The sequence below is a fragment of the Rhipicephalus sanguineus genome, chromosome 1, assembly GCF_013339695.2.
Source record: "Rhipicephalus sanguineus isolate Rsan-2018 chromosome 1, BIME_Rsan_1.4, whole genome shotgun sequence".
NCBI lineage: Eukaryota > Metazoa > Arthropoda > Arachnida > Ixodida > Ixodidae > Rhipicephalus > Rhipicephalus sanguineus.
This window is the reverse complement of record NC_051176.1, coordinates 58229646-58254990: the sequence shown is the minus strand read 5'-3', so window position 1 is coordinate 58254990 and position 25345 is coordinate 58229646. Positions and strand designations below refer to the sequence as shown.

General features: G+C 45.7%; 1 protein-coding gene across 3 annotated transcripts in view; it reads left to right on the top strand.

Annotated features, from left to right (window-relative positions):
• LOC119391727 (set1/Ash2 histone methyltransferase complex subunit ASH2) overlaps positions 1 to 22126 on the top strand; it is a 94893-nt gene extending 72767 nt beyond the window's left edge. For all 3 annotated transcript variants that reach the window (XM_049414414.1, XM_049414413.1, XM_037659384.2), the window contains exons 14-16: positions 654 to 752; positions 4370 to 4429; positions 14361 to 22126. In XM_049414414.1, the coding sequence (XP_049270371.1) occupies positions 654 to 752; positions 4370 to 4429; positions 14361 to 14465 (264 nt within the window). In that variant the 3' untranslated portion in view covers positions 14466 to 22126. The remainder of the gene's footprint in view (positions 1 to 653; positions 753 to 4369; positions 4430 to 14360) is intronic.
• Positions 22127 to 25345: the final 3219 nt, after the last annotated feature.

Here is a 25345-nt window from a genome sequence, read left to right as displayed (position 1 = left end):
TCGATTGCCGCAAAAATGTCTCGAATCCGTCAGAATGAGCGGAGTTACAGGGGCTTGGCGCACGCTCTCAGTGCTTTCTCTCTTTCTCGTTGCAACGAGCTCACTGGAAGCTAGACAGGGAGGGATGGCACGGGGGCAAGAAGTACGTCAGCGAGCGTCAATGAAACTGCGATCGCTCTCCCGCCGTGATTCGCATGCACGAGTGTGGCTACCGTGTAAAGTTAGCCGACTGAGGAGTGCGGTGACGGCAAGTGGCGCCACCCCGTGTCAAGAGCACATCTGATCCGAACGCCGCTCTCGATTTATGTCGGCTGTCGGCCAGTGAGGATGCTCTGTGTTTTGCGACGCGGAGAAGCAGATACGCGACGTCAATCGGCAGACGCCCCACCCACCGATGAGAGTGAGAACCAGCCTCTGTTTGGAAAGAGGGCGCCTGAGAAAACAGCAACTTCGCGCTCCGCTTGTAGCCTTTACACGGCGCGCACCACTGCAATATATTTGGCTGAGCAGTTCATAGTCGTGTCAGTTTTCCGCAGGAAGTGTTTTTTCAACAAGCCCAAGGGGTGCTTCATGACCCCTTTAATAAATGTATATGTATTGCTTGTGCATAGATTGCATGGTGATAAGTGAAATGGCATGTTTTTATTTGGCAGATTGCATTTTATAAGAATGGAGAGTGCATTGGAACAGCTTGGAAAGATATTTATGAAGGCATGTACTACCCAGCTGTGTCGCTGTACAAAGGGTGCACGGTAAGCCTTTTCCATACATTTTTCTGCTACTTGGATTATTTTCCTGCTCACACTGGCTCAAAAGCTTTTATAATGGCTTTTTAGTTTTACCACACTGTCTACTGGTAATTGGAATAGCGTAGTCTTGATGAGACATTTTCTTACTCAATATTTCACCGAGGAAAACTATGTATAAGATAAATTGTTATGTCATTTATGGAAATAGAGCATTGTAAGTTTTCCTTTCAGATAACTAAAATTTGAAAGGTGGAAATCTCGGTTGTCATAGTAGATATTGATTCTCACTGCAAACGTTTTGTGCCAATGCTGTTAGAAACACTGCCAACATTTCATGCTGTTTCAGATTCAGTAAAGTTTTAAGATGAACCAAACAGCCCACACCAAAGTGTTGTTGCAGTTTCTCAGTGAAATAAGCACAGGTGAAGTCTTGGTGCAAAACGTCTGTTCCATGTTTTACCCTTTTATCCTTGTTGTACTTCTTGAAGTTGACCAAGACTTACCATTTCTCTCGCATGTTGTGCCTTGCTGCTCAACCATTTAATAATCGTACAACAGAGAGTATACTCTGGAAAGAGAAACATACTTGATAAAATTAAACCTTGGTATAGTAAAGTCATATACAACAAGAATATTACTTTTTTATATTTGATATAGCCATGTTCATGTCCAGGTTGGTTCATTTGCTGAAAACAGAGAGAGTACAGTAATACTAGTATTAGCATATTTGGAGTTGCCAAAGTTCAACAATTGTCAGGAAAATTGCCTCACTCGATGTAAATGGTGTTATGATGTGTAGTGAACACAGCAGCAAATGCTTGGAGCTAAAACCAGTTCAGTCATTGGGGAAGGCTTGGCAGAGAAGTTGAGGTGACGTAAAATAAACATGTTTAATGCATTGCTATGGTTGAGTGAGGTGCTCCAAGGAGCTAAACAAGAACATTTGGCATGCTGCCAACATGAAGCAAGAGCAGCGTAGTGTGGAGCTTTCCGTAATGGCAGTGCATTCGCTTTTTAACCCTTTGTGCGACAGCGAGACACATACGTCTCACTTTTCCGTCTGCAGGAAAAATTTTCTCCCACATCACCCGTTGCAATTAGCGCAACGATAAGTCACTCATATCTTACTTAAGTCTTCGTATTCTCGAGGAAAAATCTTTTACCTCACTTATGAAGGGCGGAAGTAGTGTTACAGTGACATTGAATTTTGATCAGTTTTTCATGATAGCTTCTGAATTTTCTTCTTCTTCAGATAGAAAGAACCTACCAATAAAAATACCGGATAATTTCCTCTTTTTCTGGTTTTTCAGAGAGGTGGCTTTAGCTTCCAGTCGTCACGTGTTTTTGTAAATTTGCGGAATAACTTGACCGATAAATGCATCGAAACAATCCCCTGCGATATTGCCATGCTCATTCCTCAGCATAATTGCGGATATTGGAGCATGGAAATATTTGTCTCAATATCATATACCTCTTGAAAAGTAGACTCATATTCAGAGACAACAGCTGTACTCGACAATTTCGAAAGGCAAAGCAAGGACAGGCAAATGGACAAAACTATGGTTGGTGCATGCAGTGAAGTAAGCTTTACAGGGAACAGACCACAGCGCTATGACGCCTCACAAGAGATGCATGTGCAGGTGGTGTTTTACTGCTGGAATGAGATCCCCACAACTTTCCTCAGCACACCTTGAGAAGCGATACTCTGTGCCACTTTCTTCGGCCATTTTTTCCCAATTACCCGTTGATGCATTCTCGAGATGGTGCCTTCATGAGACAGTGGGACAGTGTTTTCCCACTTTTTGAAAACACTCTCATGAGTCAGTGGGACATATATGTCCCACTTTTTTTCAGTAAACTACTGGCTTGATTTTGATGAAATTTGTTTTATACTATTTCTTTGTAGCTTATATGAATATACCACAGCCACTTTTTATATGATTGTGTCAAAAATATGCGCAAACCCACGAAGGGTTGAAGCTTTTGGACAAGGGGGGGGGTGGGTCCCAGCTGGGTCACTGTGTCTTGCATGCTCGCCCTCAGGCAAGGTGAGCATTTGGAGGAGGAGAGAGTGAGTGCTGCACTATACACTAACACCTCACACGAATTACATGTGTGGCAGGCTTGTCCTGTCAGAGTCGTGTCTTCATTTGGAGTTTCCTTTGGCAGACAGATTGTTCTCAGCATTTGGCGTCAGCTTTAAAAACCACAGCATGGCTGTGCAAAGGCTAACCATAACCGTGGGAATGAAGTTGAAGGTAGAGCAAGTGGTAGAAAACCTGTTTAGTATGGTATTTGTACATTATACAATGACTACAAAAAATACTACACTTTTAAAACAGCAGATAAGTTATTAGGGGCTTTTAGCTTGTACGTATACTTATTTACGTTACCGTGTTGCCGGATACCGGAAGGAACCTGTGCATGCAGTGCGCCTTTACGGAACATAGACTTTTACGGAACGCAAACTACTCATCGGATACGCCATACGTTTACGGCCCTATCTCGCAAATCTGCCTTCATTCGTGCCTACTTGCGATATCCGCTTTGGGGAGACTCCAGCCGCCGAGTTACAATAAGCTCAAGTGTGAGCGCTAATTGCGATCACCTTGTTTCAGCCAGATTACCGAAGCTAGAGTGAGCTAGAATACCGAAGCCGTAAATGTGAGAGCCCTAAAGCCCCTGACAGGCTGGACAGGTGGTGCCATCTAGCGGGGCCATGATGAACCAGGCAAGCACGAAATTGTTATTGCAGAAACTTTGTGCATTCTACTACCAGTGATATGCCTTGCAGCGGCATAATTATGAATGAGTTGCCTTTTTAATCTTTTTGATCATTTATTCCCTCAAGAACACTCGGCGAAAACAAACGTGTCCATGACTGTGGTTGCATGAAGCGTCACAAGATGTCGACACCATCGTCCGGTAACATACAGAGACCTTACCGGTAACCCGTTACGTATTACTATTTCCCTTTGCGTATACCAGGATACTGCACACGCTAAAAACCTCTCATATGATTTTGCCGCAACGGTAATTCAATATAATTTGCATTAAATATATTGTGAGTGCAGTTACCATCATCATTTAGTGATTTGCGCAAACATCAAGGTATGTTTACGTACGTACGTAAACATTTACGTATGGGGAACTAAAACCTGTCTAAAACATGCGTTCTGTAACACGGTAAACGCAATCCGGTATTCCGGTAACACGGTAACATTAAAAAGTATACATACAAGCTAAAAGTTCCTATTGTAAAAGCTATAAAACGGAAAGGGAAAAAACGCTATTTGTGTAGGCAAAAAAGAAACTCAATTGTGTGATGCTTATGACAGATCAGCACACATTGATTTTGATTACCCTTTAGGGTCTTGCCATATTTTAGGTGTGCCAATGACATTTTGAAGTTACTTGTCCACTTTGGACTCATAAAATGGGGCCAAGCATCTGATTTGGGGGCATGTTACATTTGGGTCATATACGGCCAAATGAGTCAGCTATGTGAATTCTTTTTTTTTCATGCTTCCTGCTTGATTTCGCTTGCTGGATAATTAGACCAATTTCATTGGTCCGGTCAGTGTCAAAATAACTAAAGTTGGCTGTGCTTTTTGTTCTAGGTGCGTCTGAATTTTGGACCCAACTTCAAGCACAAACCAAAGGATGTACCATGTATGGGGGTGAGTACAGATTTATTTCATTTTACAAGTGAATGCATCTTAAAAATTTCATTTCACAAGTTGATGCATCTTAAAACATAGGCCCTCGTGTGCTGGAGTTTTGCACAGTGCCTAGTGCCGCCTGTCAGCACGAGAAGGATGTAATTGAATTGTGCAAATTCCAGCTACCTTTCTTAGTTGGCTGTACAGCTCTCGGGTGCCAGGAAGTAGTTAAACTTAATTCTGGCACATATTGCATGTGTTTTACGCATTTAACCCTGAGAAAAAAAAAAACTTAAGAAATTCTTCACTGATTTAACACGTCGGTCGTAAATTCACTTGACCCATTTAAAAATAAAGGCAAGTGCTACAGCAACACGCGCTACCACAAAATGTCGTAGATGCTGCTGTTGCATCGGGAACAGCTCCAAGCAAGAATGGTGGAATCAAAGCTTTTTGTGTTACCGCTTTCAATACAGTGGGAAGCATGCTGTCGTGATCTGCAAAAATGATTTATCAACCTCTATTCATTGCATGGTGCCATCAGGGGGTAAAATAATAGCGAACGCTTTTGCAGAACCAACCCGTACTTTTCCACGAGTAACAATGACATGGTGCGGAGAGAGTAGTTTACCATTGTAAACCTGCCTATTTTTGCTATTCATATTTCTGCTATTGCTGAACCAAACTGTCAGAACATCCTGCTGAATTTCTGAAAACTATGGTAAATCTGCACCCATCCTGTGCAAATGGCAGGCTCTGACTATCAGGAACAAAAGTAATTGTTTGAGCAACACTTATCCCACCACTGAAAGGGGCATTGTGTGAGCCACCGAGTTCACAGTATATACAGCAGCCTGAGCCAGGCGATGCAGCAGTGCACAGGCTTGGCTCACAGTGCATGCAGCAGTCTGACCCAACCTAAGCAGCAGTGCATGCAGCAGTATGACACAAGCTAAGCAGCGTTGTAAGCAGCAGCACACAGGCTTGGCTCAAACTGCATGCAGCAGTCTGAGCCAAGCCAAGCAGCGGCGTAAGCAGCAGCACACAGGCTTGGCTGATAGTGCATGCAGCAGTCTGACCCAACCTAAGCAGCGGCGTAAGCAGCAGCACACAGGCTTGGCTCACAGTGCACGTAGCAGTCTGAGCCAAGCCAAGCAGCAATGGATGCAGCAATCTGACCTAACCTAAGCAGCGGCTTAAGCAGCAGCACACAGGCTTAAAGGGGAACTCCGGGGATTTTTCGATATTCACCGATTTCAATTAAACTTTCAGCATATGTTCTCTTCGGTACCCTGATGATATGTGCCAAATTATACAACCGTAAGTCATTTAGTTTTTTAGAAAACGAATTTTAAAATTGGTCGCCAATTATGGAATCACGCCTTTAAGTGCGGGCCACCCTGTGTACGTGACGTATCTTGTCTACGTACCCCTGGTACTCCGGCCCGCCTCGCCCAGCAGACGGACGCTGCGCGCGCTTTCTTCTTCGAGGCGACGAAGGCAAAAGGCGATGCTTCCGCGCTCAGGTAGAAGCATTCGTCGCTGCAGTCATCGCTGGTTAGTTCGGACGAGCTGGCATAGCTAGACTCCGCGTCGGAAGACATCGCTGCTTGGTTTCCGCGCGGTAGAAGAATCACGTGTGCTACGGCCACTACGGCGGCGGGAGTGCTCCTCGTGACGTCACCGCCTACGAGCTGAAGCAGCTCCCTATTTCGGTTTCGGTTTCGACTCATCGTTCATTGCTTATTTAAAATTATTGACGGGTCTCTCAGCAAAATGAACCACCCTAGCCGTTACAAGACTGTTAATACTATTTGAAAACAGCATTATCTCAATATGGTCGAAAATGCACCGGAGTTCCCCTTTAAGGGTAGACCCTGCTTCTGAAACACGTTTCTTGTTTTTGAGCGTATCATTATGAAACTTTCACAGCTTATGTATTTTTATGTGCTGATTTCAAACATGCAATTATTGTTCTAATACAATATGTAGTTTTGAAACTATTAGATAGTTTTTGTATTGTTAGGAGCAGGCTTTATTTCTAAACTGTGACAGTTATCAAGCAAATCAGCCTATCACAATAACCTGGAATCAATGCTGTCTGCAATAAGACAAGAATGGATGTTCTAGACCTATTTGAACAAAAGTTATGGTATGAAGAACATTCCCAGCTTGATCCCAGTTTGACCGAGCTCGAAATCGCTGACTTGCCGAGTGTTCAACGTACTATAACTTTTGTTCAATTGGGCCTAGAACATCCATTCTTGTTTTATTGCAAACAGTATTCATTCCAGCTTATTGTGATATGCTGATTTGCTTTATAACTCCTACAATTTATAAATAAATCTTGCTCCCAACAATATACATGAAATATTTGATATTTTGAAAAGAGCATAGTGTACTAGAAAAATAATTGCATATTTGAAATCAGGACATAAAAATACATAAGCTGCGTAAGTTTCATAAAAATGTACTCAAAAACAAAGAAATATGTCTCCGAAGCAGGGTCAAAGTGCATGCAGCAGTCTGAGCCAAGCCAAGCAGCTGCATAAGCAGCAGCACACAGGCTTGGCTGATAGTGCATACAGCAGTCTGACCCAACCTAAGCAGCGGCGTAAGCAGCAGCACACAGGCTTGGCTCACAGTGCATGCAGCAGTGTGACCCAACCTAAGCAGCGGCGTAAGCAGCAGCGCACAGGCTTCGCTCACAGTGCATGAAGCAGTGTGACCCAACCTAAGCAGCGGCGTAAGCAGCAGCGCACAGGCTTGGCTCACAGTGCATGCAGCAGTGTGACCCAACCTAAGCAGCGGCATAAGCAGCAGCGCACAGGCTTCGCTCACAGTGCATGGAGCAGTGTGACCCAACCTAAGCAGCAGCGCACAGGCTTGGCCAGCGCCTCCTCTATTTTTCTGTGCCTGGGCGAAGGAACGGAGCGCAATGGGAAACGACCGTCGGCGTTAGTGCGGCTTTTAGCCGCCGGGCGCCGCTACCGTAGTAGACCAGCCGTCGCGTCGTCGCTCGCGGAAATGAATGCCGTGGCCGCATTCGAAGCTGCTATATGGTTCAGTTTTCGGCTGTATTCGCGTTGTTTAAAGTATAATGAAAACTTGTCAACTGGAATCATGAAGCACTTGTTCTGGGCAACCAGCCCATTTCGAAGGCATGTGTCTTTCGCGGCTATTTGATCGAGACGCTCGCGCGTCGTCTGCTAGCCCGATTCCAGAGAGCTCATGCCAGTGATGCGCGGAAAACTGTTTTGTCACCGTTACGTTCGCTTGACTGAGAGTCGGTTATTGGCTGCCTGAAAGTCGATTTTCGAAAGCAGCATTTGCCAAGAGCTAATACTGAAAGCTTGGGCGCTTAAAGTTCCCCGATGCGTGCTACCGTCTACTGGTGTAGCGCACTATACGCAAGCCATGAGTTGATCCTCTAAATAGCATGAGATGTCACTAAACTGCTTCCAGTGACAATGTACACAATGATTGTCGGTTGTTGTCGGTAGCGCATGTAGTGTTCATGGGCTCCGATTCTTCAGCTTCGGGGCCTGTCAGCGCTGCATGCACATGGCGGCGATCGCGAGGCAGCGTTGCTACTGGTACTACATGCATTCGTTCATTGTTCGGACGCAACACAGTCATGTTTAGGGATACTTGCCATGCTTGATTCAGTTGTTGCCGTGGGCTGCAAACGTGAAGGGTAGTCTGCAAAGAGTGACGCTACTGCATCCTTCGTAGGCCGCCGCTTCTTATGTTCTATAAAATCTTCGCGTCGTAAACGACGGCTGCATATTCTAGTGTAGTTTGAAGATGTATTAGGAGACCAATTATCCCGCCTAATTACTGCAAGCCGCCTCTATCCAACACCAGTGGCAGCTAGAGTTTCATGGAACAGCAGCCGAACAGTGTATTAAGGCGAAAGCCTTAGATGCCTCATCAAACGCGAAAAGACCCGTCAGCACAAGTGGTGCAAAAAATAATTACGTGATGACGTCATCATATGACGTCACAGATCATAAAATTTTGTGACATCGTCGTGACGTCACATAACGTGACGTCGTCATATTACATCTTCGCTTAGTCAAAATGGGCCGATCATGGAGGCAGTGCATGCCTCCGCTGATGTACAGAAAGCTTGCACTGCTTCCGATCCTTGAGGCTGTATAAGAAAACCACGTTAGGCGCAGAAATATCTCGGAGGGAGGCAGCTCATGATCAATACATTGACTGGAAGAAAAAGAAGAAGATGGCTTTCGCCTTTCAGTTGTCTTAGATGAATGCATAAGGTACCCTGTGGGATTTTTTTTCTTTATCAATAAAGGGAAATAAAAAAAAGAAGACAATCGTGATTTCTTTCAGTTCCATTTGCAGAGTGGAACACAACAGTATGACATACTAAGGCATTGGGGCGGTTGCAGTAGCATGAAATATAAAATAAAACGGGAATACTATCAAACTCGAGTGCAAGTACCCAACCGGCAGCACGGCCTGACAGTCTGCCTGCGGAATACTCACAACGGGGATGGAAAGACACGCGAACATGTGGCATCTGCATTCTTTGCTGTTTCGCATCTATTTTCAAGTGGTTATAGCCTCGATGATTGATGAGAACACGACGTAATCCATGACATAATAAAAAACCATCTAGCATCTTTTTATTGCCACCACTGTTAGAGCGTAATGAAAACATCGCGCCGCTATGTTCCCGTTTCTTTCCATCCCCCTGTACCTGTAAAAGCCTGCAAGAAGCACAAATGCAATTAAACTCGGATGCGTACACGAATTCGTGAGCTTCGTGATACGCGCGGCCGTTCAGCGCCAGCTTCCCGTAGTCTACTTGCACAGCGCCACCACGCGGCAGCGGCGAGCGGACGCGGAGCGTGCGCTCGACGGCCCGAGGAGAGCGTTCGCCCAGGCACTGAAAAATAGAGGAGGCACTGGCTTGGCTTACAGTGCATGAAGCAGTGTGACCCAACCTAAGCAGCGGCGTAAGCAGTAGCACACAGGCTTGGCTCACAGTGCATGCAGCAGTCTGACCCAACCTAAGCAGCGGCGTAAGCAGCAGCACACAGGCTTGGCTCACAGTGCATGCAGCAGTGTGACCCAACCTAAGCAGCGGCGTAAGCAGCAGCGCACAGGCTTCGCTCGCAGTGCATGAAGCAGTGTGACCCAACCTAAGCAGCGGCGTAAGCAGCAGCGCACAGGCTTGGCTCACAGTGCATGCAGCAGTGTGACCCAACCTAAACAGCGGCATAAGCAGCAGTGCACAGGCCCTCACAGTGCATGGAGCAGTGTGACCCAACCTAAGCAGCGGCGTAAGCAGCAGCGCACAGGCTTGGCTCACAGTGCATGCAGCAGTGTGACCCAACCTAAGCAGCGGCGTAAGCAGCAGCGCACAGGCTTCGCTCACAGTGCATGGAGCAGTGTGACCCAACCTAAGCAGCAGCGTAAGCAGCAGCGCACAGGCTTGGCTCACAGTGCATGCAGCAGTGTGACCCAACCTAAGCAGCGGCATAAGCAGCAGCGCACAGGCTTCGCTCACAGTGCATGGAGCAGTGTGACCCAACCTAAGCAGCGGCGTAAGCAGCAGCGCACAGGCTTGGCTCACAGTGCATGCAGCAGTGTGACCCAACCTAAGCAGCGGCATAAGCAGCAGCGCACAGGCTTCGCTCACAGTGCATGGAGCAGTGTGACCCAACCTAAGCAGCGGCGTAAGCAGCAGCGCACAGGCTTGGCTCACAGTGCATGCAGCAGTGTGACCCAACCTAAGCAGTGGCGTAAGCAGCAGCGCACAGGCTTCGCTCACAGTGCATGAAGCAGTGTGACCCAACCTAAGCAGCGGCGTAAGCAGCAGCGCACAGGCTTGGCTCACAGTGCATGCAGCAGTGTGACCCAACCTAAGCAGCGGCATAAGCAGCAGCGCACAGGCTTCGGTCACAGTGCATGGAGCAGTGTGACCCAACCTAAGCAGCGGCGTAAGCAGCAGCGCACAGGCTTGGCTCACAGTGCATGCAGCAGTCTGACCCAACCTAAGTAGCAGTGCATGCAGCAGTCTGAGCCAAGCCAAGCAGCGGCGTAAGCAGCAGCACTCAGGCTTGGCTGATAGTGCATGCAGCAGTCTGACCCAACCAAAGCAGCGGCGTAAGCAGCAGCACTCTGACCCAACCTAAGCAGTGGCGTAAGCAGCAGCACACAGGCTTGGCTCACAGTGCATGCAGCAGTGTGACCCAACCTAAACAGCGGCATAAGCAGCAGTGCACAGGCTTCGCTCACAGTGCATGGAGCAGTGTGACCCAACCTAAGCAGCGGCGTAAGCAGCAGCGCACAGGCTTGGCTCACAGTGCATGCAGCAGTGTGACCCAACCTAAGCAGCGGCGTAAGCAGCAGCGCACAGGCTTCGCTCACAGTGCATGGAGCAGTGTGACCCAACCTAAGCAGCGGCGTAAGCAGCAGCGCACAGGCTTGGCTCACAGTGCATGCAGCAGTGTGACCCAGCCTAAGCAGCGGCATAAGCAGCAGCGCACAGGCTTCGCTCACAGTGCATGGAGCAGTGTGACCCAACCTAAGCAGCGGCGTAAGCAGCAGCGCACAGGCTTGGCTCACAGTGCATGCAGCAGTGTGACCCAACCTAAGCAGCGGCATAAGCAGCAGCGCACAGGCTTCGCTCACAGTGCATGGAGCAGTGTGACCCAACCTAAGCAGCGGCGTAAGCAGCAGCGCACAGGCTTGGCTCACAGTGCATGCAGCAGTGTGACCCAACCTAAGCAGCGGCGTAAGCAGCAGCGCACAGGCTTCGCTCACAGTGCATGGAGCAGTGTGACCCAACCTAAGCAGCGGCGTAAGCAGCAGCGCACAGGCTTGGCTCACAGTGCATGCAGCAGTGTGACCCAACCTAAGCAGCGGCATAAGCAGCAGCGCACAGGCTTCGCTCACAGTGCATGGAGCAGTGTGACCCAACCTAAGCAGCGGCGTAAGCAGCAGTGCACAGGCTTTGCTCACAGTGCATGCAGCAGTCTGACCCAACCTAAGCAGCAGTGCATGCAGCAGTCTGAGCCAAGCCAAGCAGCGGCGTAAGCAGCAGCACTCAGGCTTGGCTGATAGTGCATGCAGCAGTCTGACCCAACCTAAGCAGCGGCGTAAGCAGCAGCACTCTGACCCAGCCTAAGCAGTGGCGTAAGCAGCAGCACACAGGCTTGGCTCACAGTGCACGCAGCAGTCTGAGCCAAGCCAAGCAGCAGTGCATGCAGCAATCTGACCTAACCTAATCAGCGGCGTAAGCAGCAGCGCACAGGCTTGGCTCACAGTGCACGCAGCAGTCTGACCCAACCTAAGCAGCAGTGCATGCAGCAGTCTGAGCCAAGCCAAGCAGCGGCGTAAGCAGCAGCACTCAGGCTTGGCTGATAGTGCATGCAGCAGTCTGACCCAACCTAAGCAGCGGCGTAAGCAGCAGCACACAGGCTTGGCTCACAGTGCACGCAGCAGTCTGAGCCAAGCCAAGCATCAATGGATGCAGCAATCTGACCTAACCTAAGCAGCGGCTTAAGCAGCAGCACACAGGCTTGGCTCAAAGTGCATGCAGCAGTCTGAGCCAAGCCAAGCAGCTGCATAAGCAGCAGCGCACAGGCTTGGCTCACAGTGCATGCAGCAGTCTGACCCAACCTAAGCAGCGGCGTAAGCAGCAGCACACAGGCTTGACTCACAGTGTATGCAGCAGTATGACCCAAGCTAAGCAGTGGGGTAAGCAGCAGTGCACAGGCTTGGCTCACAATGCATGAAGCAGTCTGAGCCAAGCCAAGCAGCAGTGCATGCAGCAGTATGACCCAAGCTAAGCAGCGGCGTAAGCAGCAGCGCACAGGCTTGGCTCACAGTGCATGCAGCTGTCTAAGTCAAGCCAAGCAGCAATGCACAGCAGTCTGAGCCAAGCCAAGCAGCGGCGTAAGCAGCAGCACACAGGCTTGGCTGATAGTGCATGCAGCAGTCTGACCCAACCTAAGCAGTGGCGTAAGCAGCAGCACACAGGCTTGGCTCACAGTGCACGCAGCAGTCTGAGCCAAGCCAAGCAGCAGTGCATGCAGCAATCTGACCTAACCTAATCAGTGGCGTAAGCAGCAGCGCACAGGCTTGGCTCACAGTGTATGCAGCAGTCTGACCCAACCTAAGCAGCAGTGCATGCAGCAGTCTGAGCCAAGCCAAGCAGTGGCGTAAGCAGCAGCACACAGGCTTGGCTCACAGTGTATGCAGCTGTCTGAGCCAAGCCAAGCAGCAATGCACAGCAGTCTGAGCCAAGTTAAGCAGCAGTGTGCAGTGCAAGCAGCAGTGTGCACACTTGGCTTACAGTGCATACAGGGGTCTAAGCCAAGCCAAGCAGCAGTGCACAGCAGTCTGAGCCAAGCTAAGCTGCATTGCACGGGCTCGGGCCACAGTGTGTACAGCATTCTAAACGAAGTCAAGCAGATTGCTTTGTGCACTGCAACTTTTATAATAGGTTGCTGGTGGAATGTTGAATTGTAAGTGCTGCTTCTGTGATGTTTCCTGCAGAAGTAAAGAAAAGTTTTTGCACAAGGCACTGTTATATTCCTTGTTACCAGAAGTCATTTTGTGAGGAAGTACGGTGGTTATATAGTACTTCCTCACCATTTATGTCTGTTATATGTAGTTAAGGCTAGGACGGTTGGTGGTATGAATATTTTAAAATGGCTGCATTTTCAATGATTTGATTATGCATGAACCCTACTCATCACTTTCTTATCACTTCTGAACTGTGAGAGCCACACATACATTTTGTAATTAATTCTAGTGATGCCTGCTGCGAAAGTCAGCTCTTGCATTAAAAAAAAAAATTTTTGCATGCTCCAAAAGCTGCTCCGAAATGGCCTAGGATTAGTGTTGCTGTGTATGCTTATTGAAGCTAGTGATATAAGCAGCAATGGAGGCTTGTAGTTTGAATACTAGTACAGTCAAATCCAAATATGTAGAATTATTCGCCAATATTGAACAGTTGTAACATTCGTCTGGAAATCTCATGCAAAAGTATAGCTCTGCACTTTGCGAATATCAAATTCCTCTTTACTTGTACATTTGATATATTTAACGCTGCTCTGTACTGAGCCCCTACATTTGTGCTTCTCTGCCCCGCAATTGCTTCTTGCACCACCATAAATATTCATGCCGACGAAAACAGCACTACTTTGGTAGATGCTGTCTGTCAAAGGGGCTTTGAACGTGAAGAGCAGTGCAAGTAATGGTAGAAAAAATGATCCTAGTGTATTCTAAAATTATGGATAGCTTGCACAGCAAGGATTTTGTTTGTATTCTGTAAATGATAGATTTGCTTGAGTAAGATGCACTGCAACATAAAACATGTAGTGCGGGGAAGCACACTAATAGGAGAGAAGTGCGGTGCAGTGAAGCATTCTGCCTGTGGCCATTTGTTATCGGTAATAGAACTGCCACACATTTTCGAGGATGCAAAAGGTCTCCCAGTCATAATATGTTTGTTCTGCAGGAGGGCGGGAGTGAAGAACGTCAGCAAACTTTTATGCATTCGACCCAGCCTTGGAAATACTGATAGATAAATTCCCACTTTTTTCAATCTGAAGAGACTGTCCCAGATGTCATAGTTTTCAGATAAGTTTTATCTGAAAACTAGGACGTAAGTGTAATTTGTATTTATATTTTGAATTCTCAGCATACCAAACTAATTTTGCAATTCCCATTGAGTTCAAAATATCCGTGTTTGACTTTGTTACCTTTAGGGTATTAGCTTTAGAGTTGTGGTCCCAAACAATCTTGAAACTTTGTTTTAGGGCACAGGATGGTAAGGATGTGCAATGGTAGGTGTTGTGTCTGGGCAAGCTACGTGCTGGAAAAGATTTGTACATTGTTATTACAGAATGATTTTACTCTTTCTTACTCTGAGCACTCTCTTTTTCTCTTTTTTTCCTTCCTGCAGATGCATGAAAGTGTCGACAAAGTCATCGTGCAGCAGACTGTGTCTGATATGCTTTACCTTGTGGAAAATGAAAGTCAAATGCGGTTGGATGCCATCTACTTCTGAGTGGCAGAGTGTTCTTTCTTGTTTTTATTAACATGTACAATAATTTTCACTGCTAAAGAAAGGCAGTGCATGTGCACAATGAGTTGTGCACCAGTATTTTCATCCTCGCTGGCAAGTCTTCCATTATTCGATGAAGAATACATGTGGAAGTTATACAGGGTGTTTTTTACAATACAGATTTTTTAATAAAAATCCTACGATAGTCAGGCTCCTATCGTTTTCGCACATGAACTCTATGTTGAGGGGGAAATACTTTGCCGCAGCTAAAAGGACATTGTTGTGGCTAATTAACAAAAACTCTTTAATTGACTATCTTAATTTGTGACTTGAAGGCAGTTATGTATGTTAAAAAGTTGTAGTTTGCGAGAATTTATAGAATACCCATTTTTAGAAATCATGGAAGTCGCACATAATTTGAGATATTCATCATCAAATTTTAATGGTTTATCAAAACTGACCGCGCCCGGCACGCAGGAAATGCGGCCTCTCTGTTACGTCAGATTGGAACTACCTGTGACGAAGAAGTGATGAAATTTGACTCAAGGCGTGCTGAAGCAGAATCTGGTCAGGAAAGTTTGCAAGCATTCTGAAACACAAGTAGACAGCCTCTTCCTTGCGTGCGATGTGTGATGCTAACCTGTGGCCTTCTTAAGTAAAAAACAGGTGCGAAAAACTATTTCGCCTGTGTGCAAGAAGTGCTGCAATGGCTGTCCCTGAGTTCTTTGCTTCACAGAGATAGAAAAGGTTGATGTTGCGGTTCTCTTGTGCACAGCTTGGAAGGAAACAGATAAGCGCCAAACACCACATGCGAAGGTAAGGCGATCCGCTGGCACGAGTGGTGCGCTGACTTGCTGCTTTTCATGAAAAGATATGGCTGCAGCGCTCCTTCATTCAAATTTCGTCACTTCCCTGTCACGCGAAATTCCCATCTAACCTAACAGAGTGGTCGTGTTTCCTGCACGTTAGGCGCGATCAGTTTTGATATCAGTATTAAAATTCAGTTATGAATATCTCAAATAACGTGCAGCTTTTGTGATTTTTAAAAAATGGGTATGCCATAAATTTTCATGCATTACAACTTTCTAATATAAACAACTGCCCTCAAGTCGATAATTAAAAACTTAATTTACCAGTTTTTTTGTTATTTAGTCCGTTCAGTGTCATTTTAGCTGTGGCAAAGTGTTTCCGCCTCAACAGAGTTCGTGTGTGGTGACGACAGGATTGTTACTGTCACAGGATGTTTATAAAAGATTTGTACTGTAAAAAAAACACCCTGTAGTTTGTAAGGGGACAGGGAAGATCTTCATATGTTATGTACTTTTGTCTATATTTATGGCCCGTTTTGAATATCTTGTTTGTTTGTTGTAGGTGAATGCATGAGCTCATCTTAACTAATTCAAGCTCTTGTTTTGTATATTGCATTGCTGGTATGCTTTCTATCACTGTTACAGTTTTCGTAACAAGTTGTACATTGTATGAGAGCCTTTGTTGCAATGCTGTTTTGGCACACTTTTTATTACCTTATAACCTCGAGTAAGGGCCGCAACCCCTCCCCCCCTTTTTTTGGACTATGTAATTGAGAAAAAAAGTTATTGATATAATAGGCCGTACTCGCCTTATCAAAGTGCCCGTCAAACGCAGCTGCACTGCCATGTTTGCGCTGTAACCTGCTATCTCCAGCACAAAGCACTTCTTGAGCATCTGCCGTGCCATAACTTCTTAATCTAGTGCCACTATAACCGCTAAAGACATTGACTCCCACGCCTGGCAAGTCATCACTTCTGGTGATATTTTCACAAGATTATCGCTGGATGCACCAGCATCTACAAGCAACAACGCTCCCTGCCTGCTGTATTAGCACAGTTGGCACAGTGAGAGACTGCCATGGCCTGGCGACAGCCACACACCTCGCAAAAGTACCTGCGAAAGCGATCATCTGAAAATGCAGCCCGTGCCTCAGCTCCACGAGAAACAAAAGCAACACGATCAGGATCAGACCGTGGGAAGCGTGGAAGCACCTCCAATGATGATAAGAGACAGATCTCAAAGGCCCTACTTTTGCTAATAATTAGAGCTGTGTGAATAGCAAAATTTTGGGTGCGAAGCAAATTCGAATAATAAAGTTTGAGTGCGAACCGAACATTTTTCAAATACTTCGAAGCGAAATTACAGAAAAAAAAGTTGCAGAGGATCCCTAAGCATATTCCTGTGAGATAGCAACTAGTGTTTCTTTTGGCTAGGTTGGTGAAGCGCTGGAGGGGTGGTGTTCCCTAGCTCTCTTATCAAGAATGAGGCAATGCAGCGGCCGAATTGTGTTTATTTACATCATTAGGTGCGACCAATGTGGTGTCGACAACACTTTACACGCTATTTCCTCAACCCTCCTCCAACTTCTGTGGAGGCCCAACTGACGTGGCGGACAAGGGCGCACTACCTTCGAGTCGGGAATTCCTAATGTGCCCCATAGACGTCAATGTGTAAGAACATCTGAAATTTCTTATGTTGAGAATCTTCCACGTCCGATTTTTCAGACTTTCTGCCCATATCTCAGGTCCGAAATGGCATTAATTAAAGCCCTCACCTCCGCCGCGTCTGTCATCTCGTAGGTTCGAACCAGCGCGTTCACGAGTCCATCCGTTTGCAGTCAGAGCAGAGTTCGAAAGGCAGCTTTGCCACACTGCCAGAGTGTGATGGGGTGACGCGTATCGAAAATCTGAAGGTGCCACTGTCAAGGCGATAACGGCACGGCGCTGTGCGGCCGGTGCGGTGATGTCTTTATGGATATGTACTTCACTAAGACGTACTGGCGGGCTAGTTGGTTCAAAGCTCTGATACATTAGAGAGTTTGAGAATTGGGGACCCAGGATGCTGGGCCCCCAAGCTGCGTTGGGCAGCCTGCTCTTGCGTTTGGATGATCAGCAGAGTTTGAGAATTGGGCCAACACAGGCTGCGTTGGGCTAAGCGCACGGAGCGCCACGCGTGACGAAATTAAAATCATGCGAGACGCGGGCCATACTGCGCCGCGGCCCGCGCTGCAGCTGTGTCTTTTCGCTGGTGACCCTAGACGCCTTGTGGCCCCACGCTAGATTTCGATTTTTGCGCCTCAGGTCAACGCGAGCGCAAGAGCCCAAGAGTGTCTTGGGTTCTGCGCATGCGCCCTGGTGGCTCGCAAGCTTCTTGGGTCCCCAAGCTCCTTGGCGCCCCAATTCTCAAACTATCTATTATTAAACTGCACGAAAAGACGGGCATACGGGTAAGGAACATACGGAACACCACGAGCGCAGATAAGCACCTGAAATGCACGGAGGCGTGATGGCGGCATGCGGCAAGTGCGCCACTGCAGCTTACTTATGATAAGCATCTTCAGCTAACTGCTCAGTAGTGCATGTGGCCTAGCGCAGTGGTGCATGCGTATAACGCGAACGCGCCGCGCCGCCGTTCATGCTGCCTCTTCGTGTGAGACCGCGAAGAGTGCCGCACAGACGCATTGCCTTCACGATCATAAGCAGCTCACCATCACCGTGCCCATGTGCGGTCTGGAACGGAGTGGGCATCACAGACACTTTCATGACAAATGCATGCGTACAGTACAGCAACCTTCCCGGCAGTGACAGCGTCAGCTTTGATGTGCTGCACACAACTATACTCCATCTCACCACTACCATTCAGCACTACCAAAGCTTTGGGGTGTAAGAAAGCCACATGCTTGCGCTGCAAAATATAGTTCCAGATATAATTACCTTACAATTCGCAGGGTTGAGACATTTGCGCTTGTTTAGCACGTGTTACATTGCATCAGTGAGTGGCATGTTTATTCTTCATCGCATTTACGGCGTATTTGTTTCATTGTTGTATCAGTAACCGCCGGTAACTGTGGTTACAAATCAACATGGCAATGTCCATGCAGACGCGACCACCTGCTTCTATCTGAAGTTGCGCTTGTTACCTGCCCACAGCGCTGACAACAAGAAATAAATGGCAAAATGAGCCATGGCTTTGCGTTTATTCTGAGGACAAAGCAGCAGGTATGTTTTGTCGTTATTCGCGAGATCAGACTTTTGTTTAGCCATGCCTGCTAAGCCTAACGGGCCGAGCATTGGATAACGGTTCATGAAAATAGCGCAATATAGTCACAAATACATTGCTCTCGAAGCGTCAGGACATAAATCTAAAGCAAATACAAGCGTCAGTTTGGAACTTACAAGCCACAAAGCGCACGTCGATAAGGTGATAAATTCCAGGCAGACGGCATCAGCGTCGATGGGTGCAACAATGTTCTCTTTTTTTGCCGTCTATTCGCTTTACACGCACAACGCGGGCGCGCAGACACCATGGGGGCGCTGAGCAGACGACGCGGAACGGATGAATACATCGCGAGGGATTTTCGCCCTTCCTATTGGCTAAGGGGCCCTGTAGCCTCCACAGTGCTGAAGGGAACTTCTGAGATGGAGTATAGGAATGATCGGCTTCATGCGGCAGCACACGCTGCGTATCGGTGGAGATTCGGCGATGCGTGTGTGCATTGTTTACGTCCGCATACACATTGGGGAAAGCCGGACGAGTCGTCCGCTCTTCCGCCATAGTCTTTCTGTTCCGCGTCAGCGTTTCCAAATGCCCCATGCGAGAGAGCCGTGATCTATCCCGTGTTTTGCTGGTATCAGCGTCACACATCACGAGACGCAAACTTGCAGTTGGCGGTTGGCACATAGTTAAGCGGGAATCGCGGCAGGAAGCGAATGTATTCTTGAGAGTCTGGGCGTGCACCAAAATGCCTGATGAGTGTACTGGGAGGCATTAAAGCTATTGAATGTGGCTATGGCGATTTGACCGCTTGCGCGGAATAAAGAAGCATGAATTCGTTTTTTCAGACTGCCCGATTTTTAGGACGATTTCGTGGTCCCTAGGGATTAAAAAAAAATCGGACGTTGACTATTTATCTTTCAGAAGTTAGAATACTTCGAATAGTCAAATTCCGGTGCGAATCAAATTGAATGGCAAACACTGTTCGAAAAATATTGAAAAGGTCGAATAATCGCACACCCCTACTAATAATTTCTCAAATAAGTCATAGGTACCATCCTAGCTTCAAGTACAGATTTAGGAAGCTATGCCTTTGCTCATGGAAACCTGAAAAACGTCATTGGGGTTCTGTGCCAAGTTCTGTGTGAGATCATTATGTGGCAAAGAAAAAAATAATTAAATTTTGACGACAGAATTCAGGGATGTGTTAATTACATGAATGCAATCATTATGCAGAGATATAATGGTATCTTAAACTAAAAAAAAATGTGTATGGGTCACTCAAAAAATTCCCACTCGGAGTTTTAAAAAAGTGCGGCCTTACGCGAGTTTATGTGGTACATATATTATTTGCAAACCACTCAGTTTCGTAAATCTTGCTCTTTTTTTTTTTTTTAATATAGTGCATGTTGTCGTGTAAGTACACAAAACTCTGAACTCGTTGCTGTAAATACTGTTTCACCTTTGCAAGAGCCTCCAGGAAAATACCTGGGTTTTTCAACTTATGCATGTGTTATGAAAATGTAAGAGCAGTGTCAAATCTATTCATTCTTTTTGCATCTGAATGCTCATTGGCCACAGTATTTTAAAGGGCCCTTTTACCAGCTTTTTATATTGTAAACAAGGCACTCCGGAGCATAGAGAATGCACTTACAATCATCTGTGGTAAATATGTGAACAAATGGTGCAAAAAACAGCAAGGAAATCAGGAGTAAAGCTTGTTCATTTTTCCCAATGCAGCTGATGTTCATTTATAAACATCTATGACATTGCAGATGCTCATCAAAGACCAGCTGCATTAACCCTTTAACAGGCACTATTCTTACTCACCTGCCCACCTAATTTTCTGTCTCCCCCTCGCGCGTTTGCATTCTCTTGTGGGTATAATATGGCCACAGCAAGCACAGGACCGGGTTGATTAGTGGAACATGGGAGAGGCCTTTGCCCTGCAGCGGGCGTAGTCAGGCTGATAATGACGATGATGGTGATGATTGTGGTTTTTACTGACACCACAGGCATCTACAGAATTTTGTTTTAAAGACGATAGTCTTTCTTTTTGGTCTGTCTGTCGGTCTTTCTTTCTTTCTGTCTGTCTGTCTGTCTGTCGCACGATTCAGCCACCTGGCCAAAGTTTAAGCACTTGCTGAACGTCCAGCCATCTTGAACTGGTAGCTGAGTTCATACTTGTGAACGTTATCGATCAGAAAGCAAATATTATACATATCTGAGGCGCAACATCAATACGTGAGTATTAGGTGTTGTGTGCCTTTACTAGAAAATACATAGAAATGTAATTCTAAAGACCCTAGTGTTTCTTAGGCTGTGCTGAAAATGCGGCTGCGCTGCAAATGTGACGCGATGCATGAAAAAGCCCTCTGCACATGCTCATGCACAAGCTCTGCACAAGCTCATCAATTTGTGAGGCATTAAACTCCAGTAATGAGGTCATTTGATGATTACATGAGAAAGTATTGCAGGACCCCTTCAAGAACAGTTAACTTTTGATCACTCTGCCCAGTGCAGGGTTCTCCACTGAGTGACACGGTGCTGCTGCAGAAAATGTGCCTCATAATCTTCTCTAGTACACTTGTGCTGGCAAGCCATCACTTGTTAATGACATACGGAAAATAAAGAAAATAGTTGATGCCTTTTCATTGCTAAGGTCTTTTTCAAAACTTTTAACACAATTCTGAAGCTGAAGTTGATGCAGAATGATTGAGGAGATGGCATTTTTGAGGTAGGCTGAGTGTGTGCGAAACACTGTGGAGCAATTTTTTTGTGACAACGGAGCGCACGATACAGTTTCTTTACAAAGTGTGATCGGGAATTTTTCCTGTGTTGTGAAGAAGAAAATAAGCACGTACATTTTTTTTTTCAAATAGGACCTGAAAAAGTTGAAGTTTTTTTCATACTGCTCGCTAGATGCACCAAGGAAAAAGAAAAGTGGTGTAGATCTCCTTTTGCACTAGCGAAAGGCATCACTGTATTTCCAGCGAATTTTACAAAATATCTGTGAAACTGCAAGATACTTCTGTAGTGGAAATAACACTTACAGCGGCCTTGTGTGCATATAGCACACGCGAAGTATATTTTCTACTGCCTGTTAAAGGGTTAATAAGTTAAACTTTTGCAAAGGGCGAGACCGAATATAATTAGCACTATCCTTTCCTATTCCACTGAAACTTCTAGATTATGTACAGTGTCACCTCCTTCTGTTGCGAAGCCTGTTGCTAGGCATCTGGGGCCCATTTGCTTGCTCGCGAACCTGCCATGTGCTGACCTGTTGCTTCCACTGCGATAGTTACCTTTGTTAACAATTGAAAGCGAATTGACAAAACAGTCTGTGGCTACCCTTTGTAAAATCCACTGCAAACATTGCTGCTTTTGAAAGGGCTGGTAAAAGGAGAAAATTCCATGCCTTGTGGATGGGAATTGTTTTGTGTTTATTACCTGTAGTGGTTCTTGCTGGAAAATGTGGTTTTGTAAACATTTTGTTTTGGCAACCACTAGTTGGAAAATGTGGGAAACTTGCATCTTTGTATGTTAATTCACAAGAATGGGTGCTCATGGTGATCCTGAAGCTGTCATTTGCTTTGGCATTTTGTTTGGTTTGTCCTTTTAAATAAAACATTGAATCTGTACTTCTTTGTCTTTTGGTTTGTGTGATGGGAGCTCATTGTCATGATAATAAGTGGAGTCTGTTATATGGTGATGATGATTAAAGGGGCCCTGCAACACTTTTTGAACATGGTCAGAAAATGCTGCCAATTGGTAATCGAGGCTCCTGTGATCATGTGAGCCAAAGATTATTGCGCAGCATGCAGCATTGAACTTACAATTAAGTTTCATAGCCAGCTAGAACTCGCTCGCTCTATTCGACAGATGATGCCATGAGCCCAATTTTTACTGCGTCATAAGCACACGGACACGGCCATTGGCTGATTTGAGCATCGTGAGCTGCATAAATACCGTGGTCGCCGCAGCTTGCTATGGCATGGCTGTGCCGCACTCTGTAGTGCTAGAATTACATACAATATAGAATTGCACCAGTGCACTCATGACCACACTGAAAGTAAACTGCATGTTCAAAGGTTTAAAAAAAAAAAGAAATGAAGTGCTCAAGGTCATCAAGCGCACCGACGTACGAACATAGCTTCTTGCCCTCTTGTCATCCCCCCTGTTTAGCTTTCAGCCCACTCACTGTGACGAAAGGAGAGAGAAAGTGCTTAAGGCGTGCAACAAATTCCTGTAACTCTGCTCGTACTTGAAGAATTCTGACACTTTTTTTGAGGCTGTCGATTCGTGAGGCAATGAACTCCGATAGTGATGTCATTCGATGATCACTTGGAAAAGTGTTGCAGGACCCCTATAACCTTGACTAATCATTTTAAATGCGGCCAAACTGGTAGACCATGTTTTCTAGGTCACTTAGTTGGTGTTGTAAAATGAGTGATAAGGAAAGCTGGAGTTTCCGGCTGCGCAGGGGCATTTATAAGTGGGCCAACATTTTTTACTTACACTAGACGAGGTATGCACCAAGAGGTAGTAAGAGAGCAAGTGGAGTGGCCACAGGGACGCATGAGTAACAACATTTTTGTAATGCCCCCACGAAACTGGAAGTGAGTAGTATGTAACACCCCGCATCAAAATGAATTTAGTTAATTCTGGTTCTTTAGTACATCTAATTTAATCTTGTTAATCATTCCTTCAGAAAAAGAGAAGTTGAAGCATATTAGTCAGAATAATTTTGTTTGCTTTTTAAAATCTGACCACCGTCCATCAGCACTTTTTTTTTTTTTCAATTTACTTGAAAGCTTGTAGAAGCGGAAAATGTCATAGCAGCTAAACTTCATATTTTTTACTGATCTACTCATAAACATATGCTGAAACAGAGCATGTGACCAGTGCCTAATGAATGCAATAGTGTGTACTATACGTACTGTTGTGCAAGCTATATATATGTGTATTCCCAAGATGCAGGTTATAACAGAAATGCACAACCACTTTGACGTTATGCAAATGGGTTCAATTTCAAGCAAAGTCTGTGATCCTATAGGACTCAAAATGATATATCACAACGTTGTTCATGTATGAAGATTTCGGTGCATGTTGTAAAACCCCAATTGGTCAAGATTAATTTGGAGCCCCTTAGTTTGACATATATATATTTGGCAGGTTATAGCCTTTGGATGTAGAACTGCATAGTTTAACATGTTTCACACATATGTAGGCTTGCTCTACTAAGTCTCAAATGCCTCCCATAGTGCTCAAAACAGTGGTATTACAAGTCCTACATACGGTGCCCCTGTTGCACATTATATAATAGTTAGGTACAGTACGTACGGATGGAAACGCGAAAATTGAGGGCTAAGTAATGCGCATACTTCCGTTTCCAGCGTCTACAGTTCATGTCATATCGCCATAGTATTGATTCATACACTTACATGAGAGCTAACATTAGCTTTAGCGGCTATATTTCAAGCGACATGATGCAGTTATCACGCACAATTGCTCATAGCAGTCATTAAACTGAATAAAAAAAAGCAATCTAGTTTCAGTTCAGAAGTACTGTACGTACACGTACATGTGGTGTGCGTGACCTAATCACTTCTAATTCTTTGGCCTCATGACAATGGAAGACAAGCAATGTCTTTTGCTGAAAACATTTCATTTATAATAAGTGGATATGCTCCCTTGGTGGAGACTATTTGGGAAATGGAGAAGGAGTGAGAACTTGGACAAGGCAAGTTAAAATTCTGCAGACTCTCTCTGGTGCTCTTGTGAGCAAGACCAGAATTGTCGTTAGTGCATAGGCCTCGTTCACTTTTGGAAACTTGCAGGGTGGAAGGTCGCTGGTAGCCTGCTTATAATCTTGCGTCGATGCTCGGTAAAGGCTGCGGATTCCCTCAATGGGTAAGATGGCTCACTCTTTGGTGTTTCACCTTAAACAGCAACCTGCAGATATGTTTGGTCCACCAGTACCACTCTCGGTTCCCCCGGTCTCGCTCATCGCATTTGAAGAAAGTATCCTTCGGCCACTTGTCTGTATCTGTAGAATAGGATCTTCTGGCAGTAGGTTATTTAGCGTTACAACACATTGTGCCTTTGCCTTTGTACAATATCCTTTGCATTCATCTGGGTGTCAAATCAAGGCCTCCTGCTTTACCTTCATCCTTCTCTCGTGCTGTCATGACCCTACTTACTTATTTCATTGAATATTGGCATTGTTGGATATCCATTTTAATTTTAATTTCTCGCCCACTCGTGTAGTTAGCTGTATCTGAATTTTCTCAGAGTGCAGCTTTGAAGTTTAAAACTGGCATGTTGATATGGACTCAGTTTCATTAGCTGTGCCATTGTGAGAAAGTGCAGAGTCACATTCAGACATGCTAGTGCATACAGACCATCCACTGAAAGTTCCCCGAGATCAAACTTTAGCTCTAGCTGATGCATCATATGGTCAGTACGTCATCAAATGGGAAGTTGTCTTGTCCAGACACAGCAGGCATGTTTCTATTTGACACCTGTATTTATGGATACCAACAGGGCTGATGTACGCAGGAGGATGTAAACTTGAAGTTATAAACAGTGGTCCAACAAATATTACTCTGGAGCCTGTATTTCAACAAGGAGCCTGACAAAGACAAAGTTTCCCTGAAAAAACACTGGCTCCAGAGACATGTGTTGTTCAGCTGCTGTTAGTTAGCACTATGTCCATGGAGTGCTTATGGCCAGGTTTGTTCACTCCGAGGATAATGTGTAATTGGCATGTGTACAACATGAATAGGACTGTGTGTGATTTGTGCTCGCGCAAAGGGTGCATTTTAAATTTAGGCATTTCTGTTCTTCCAAAATACGAA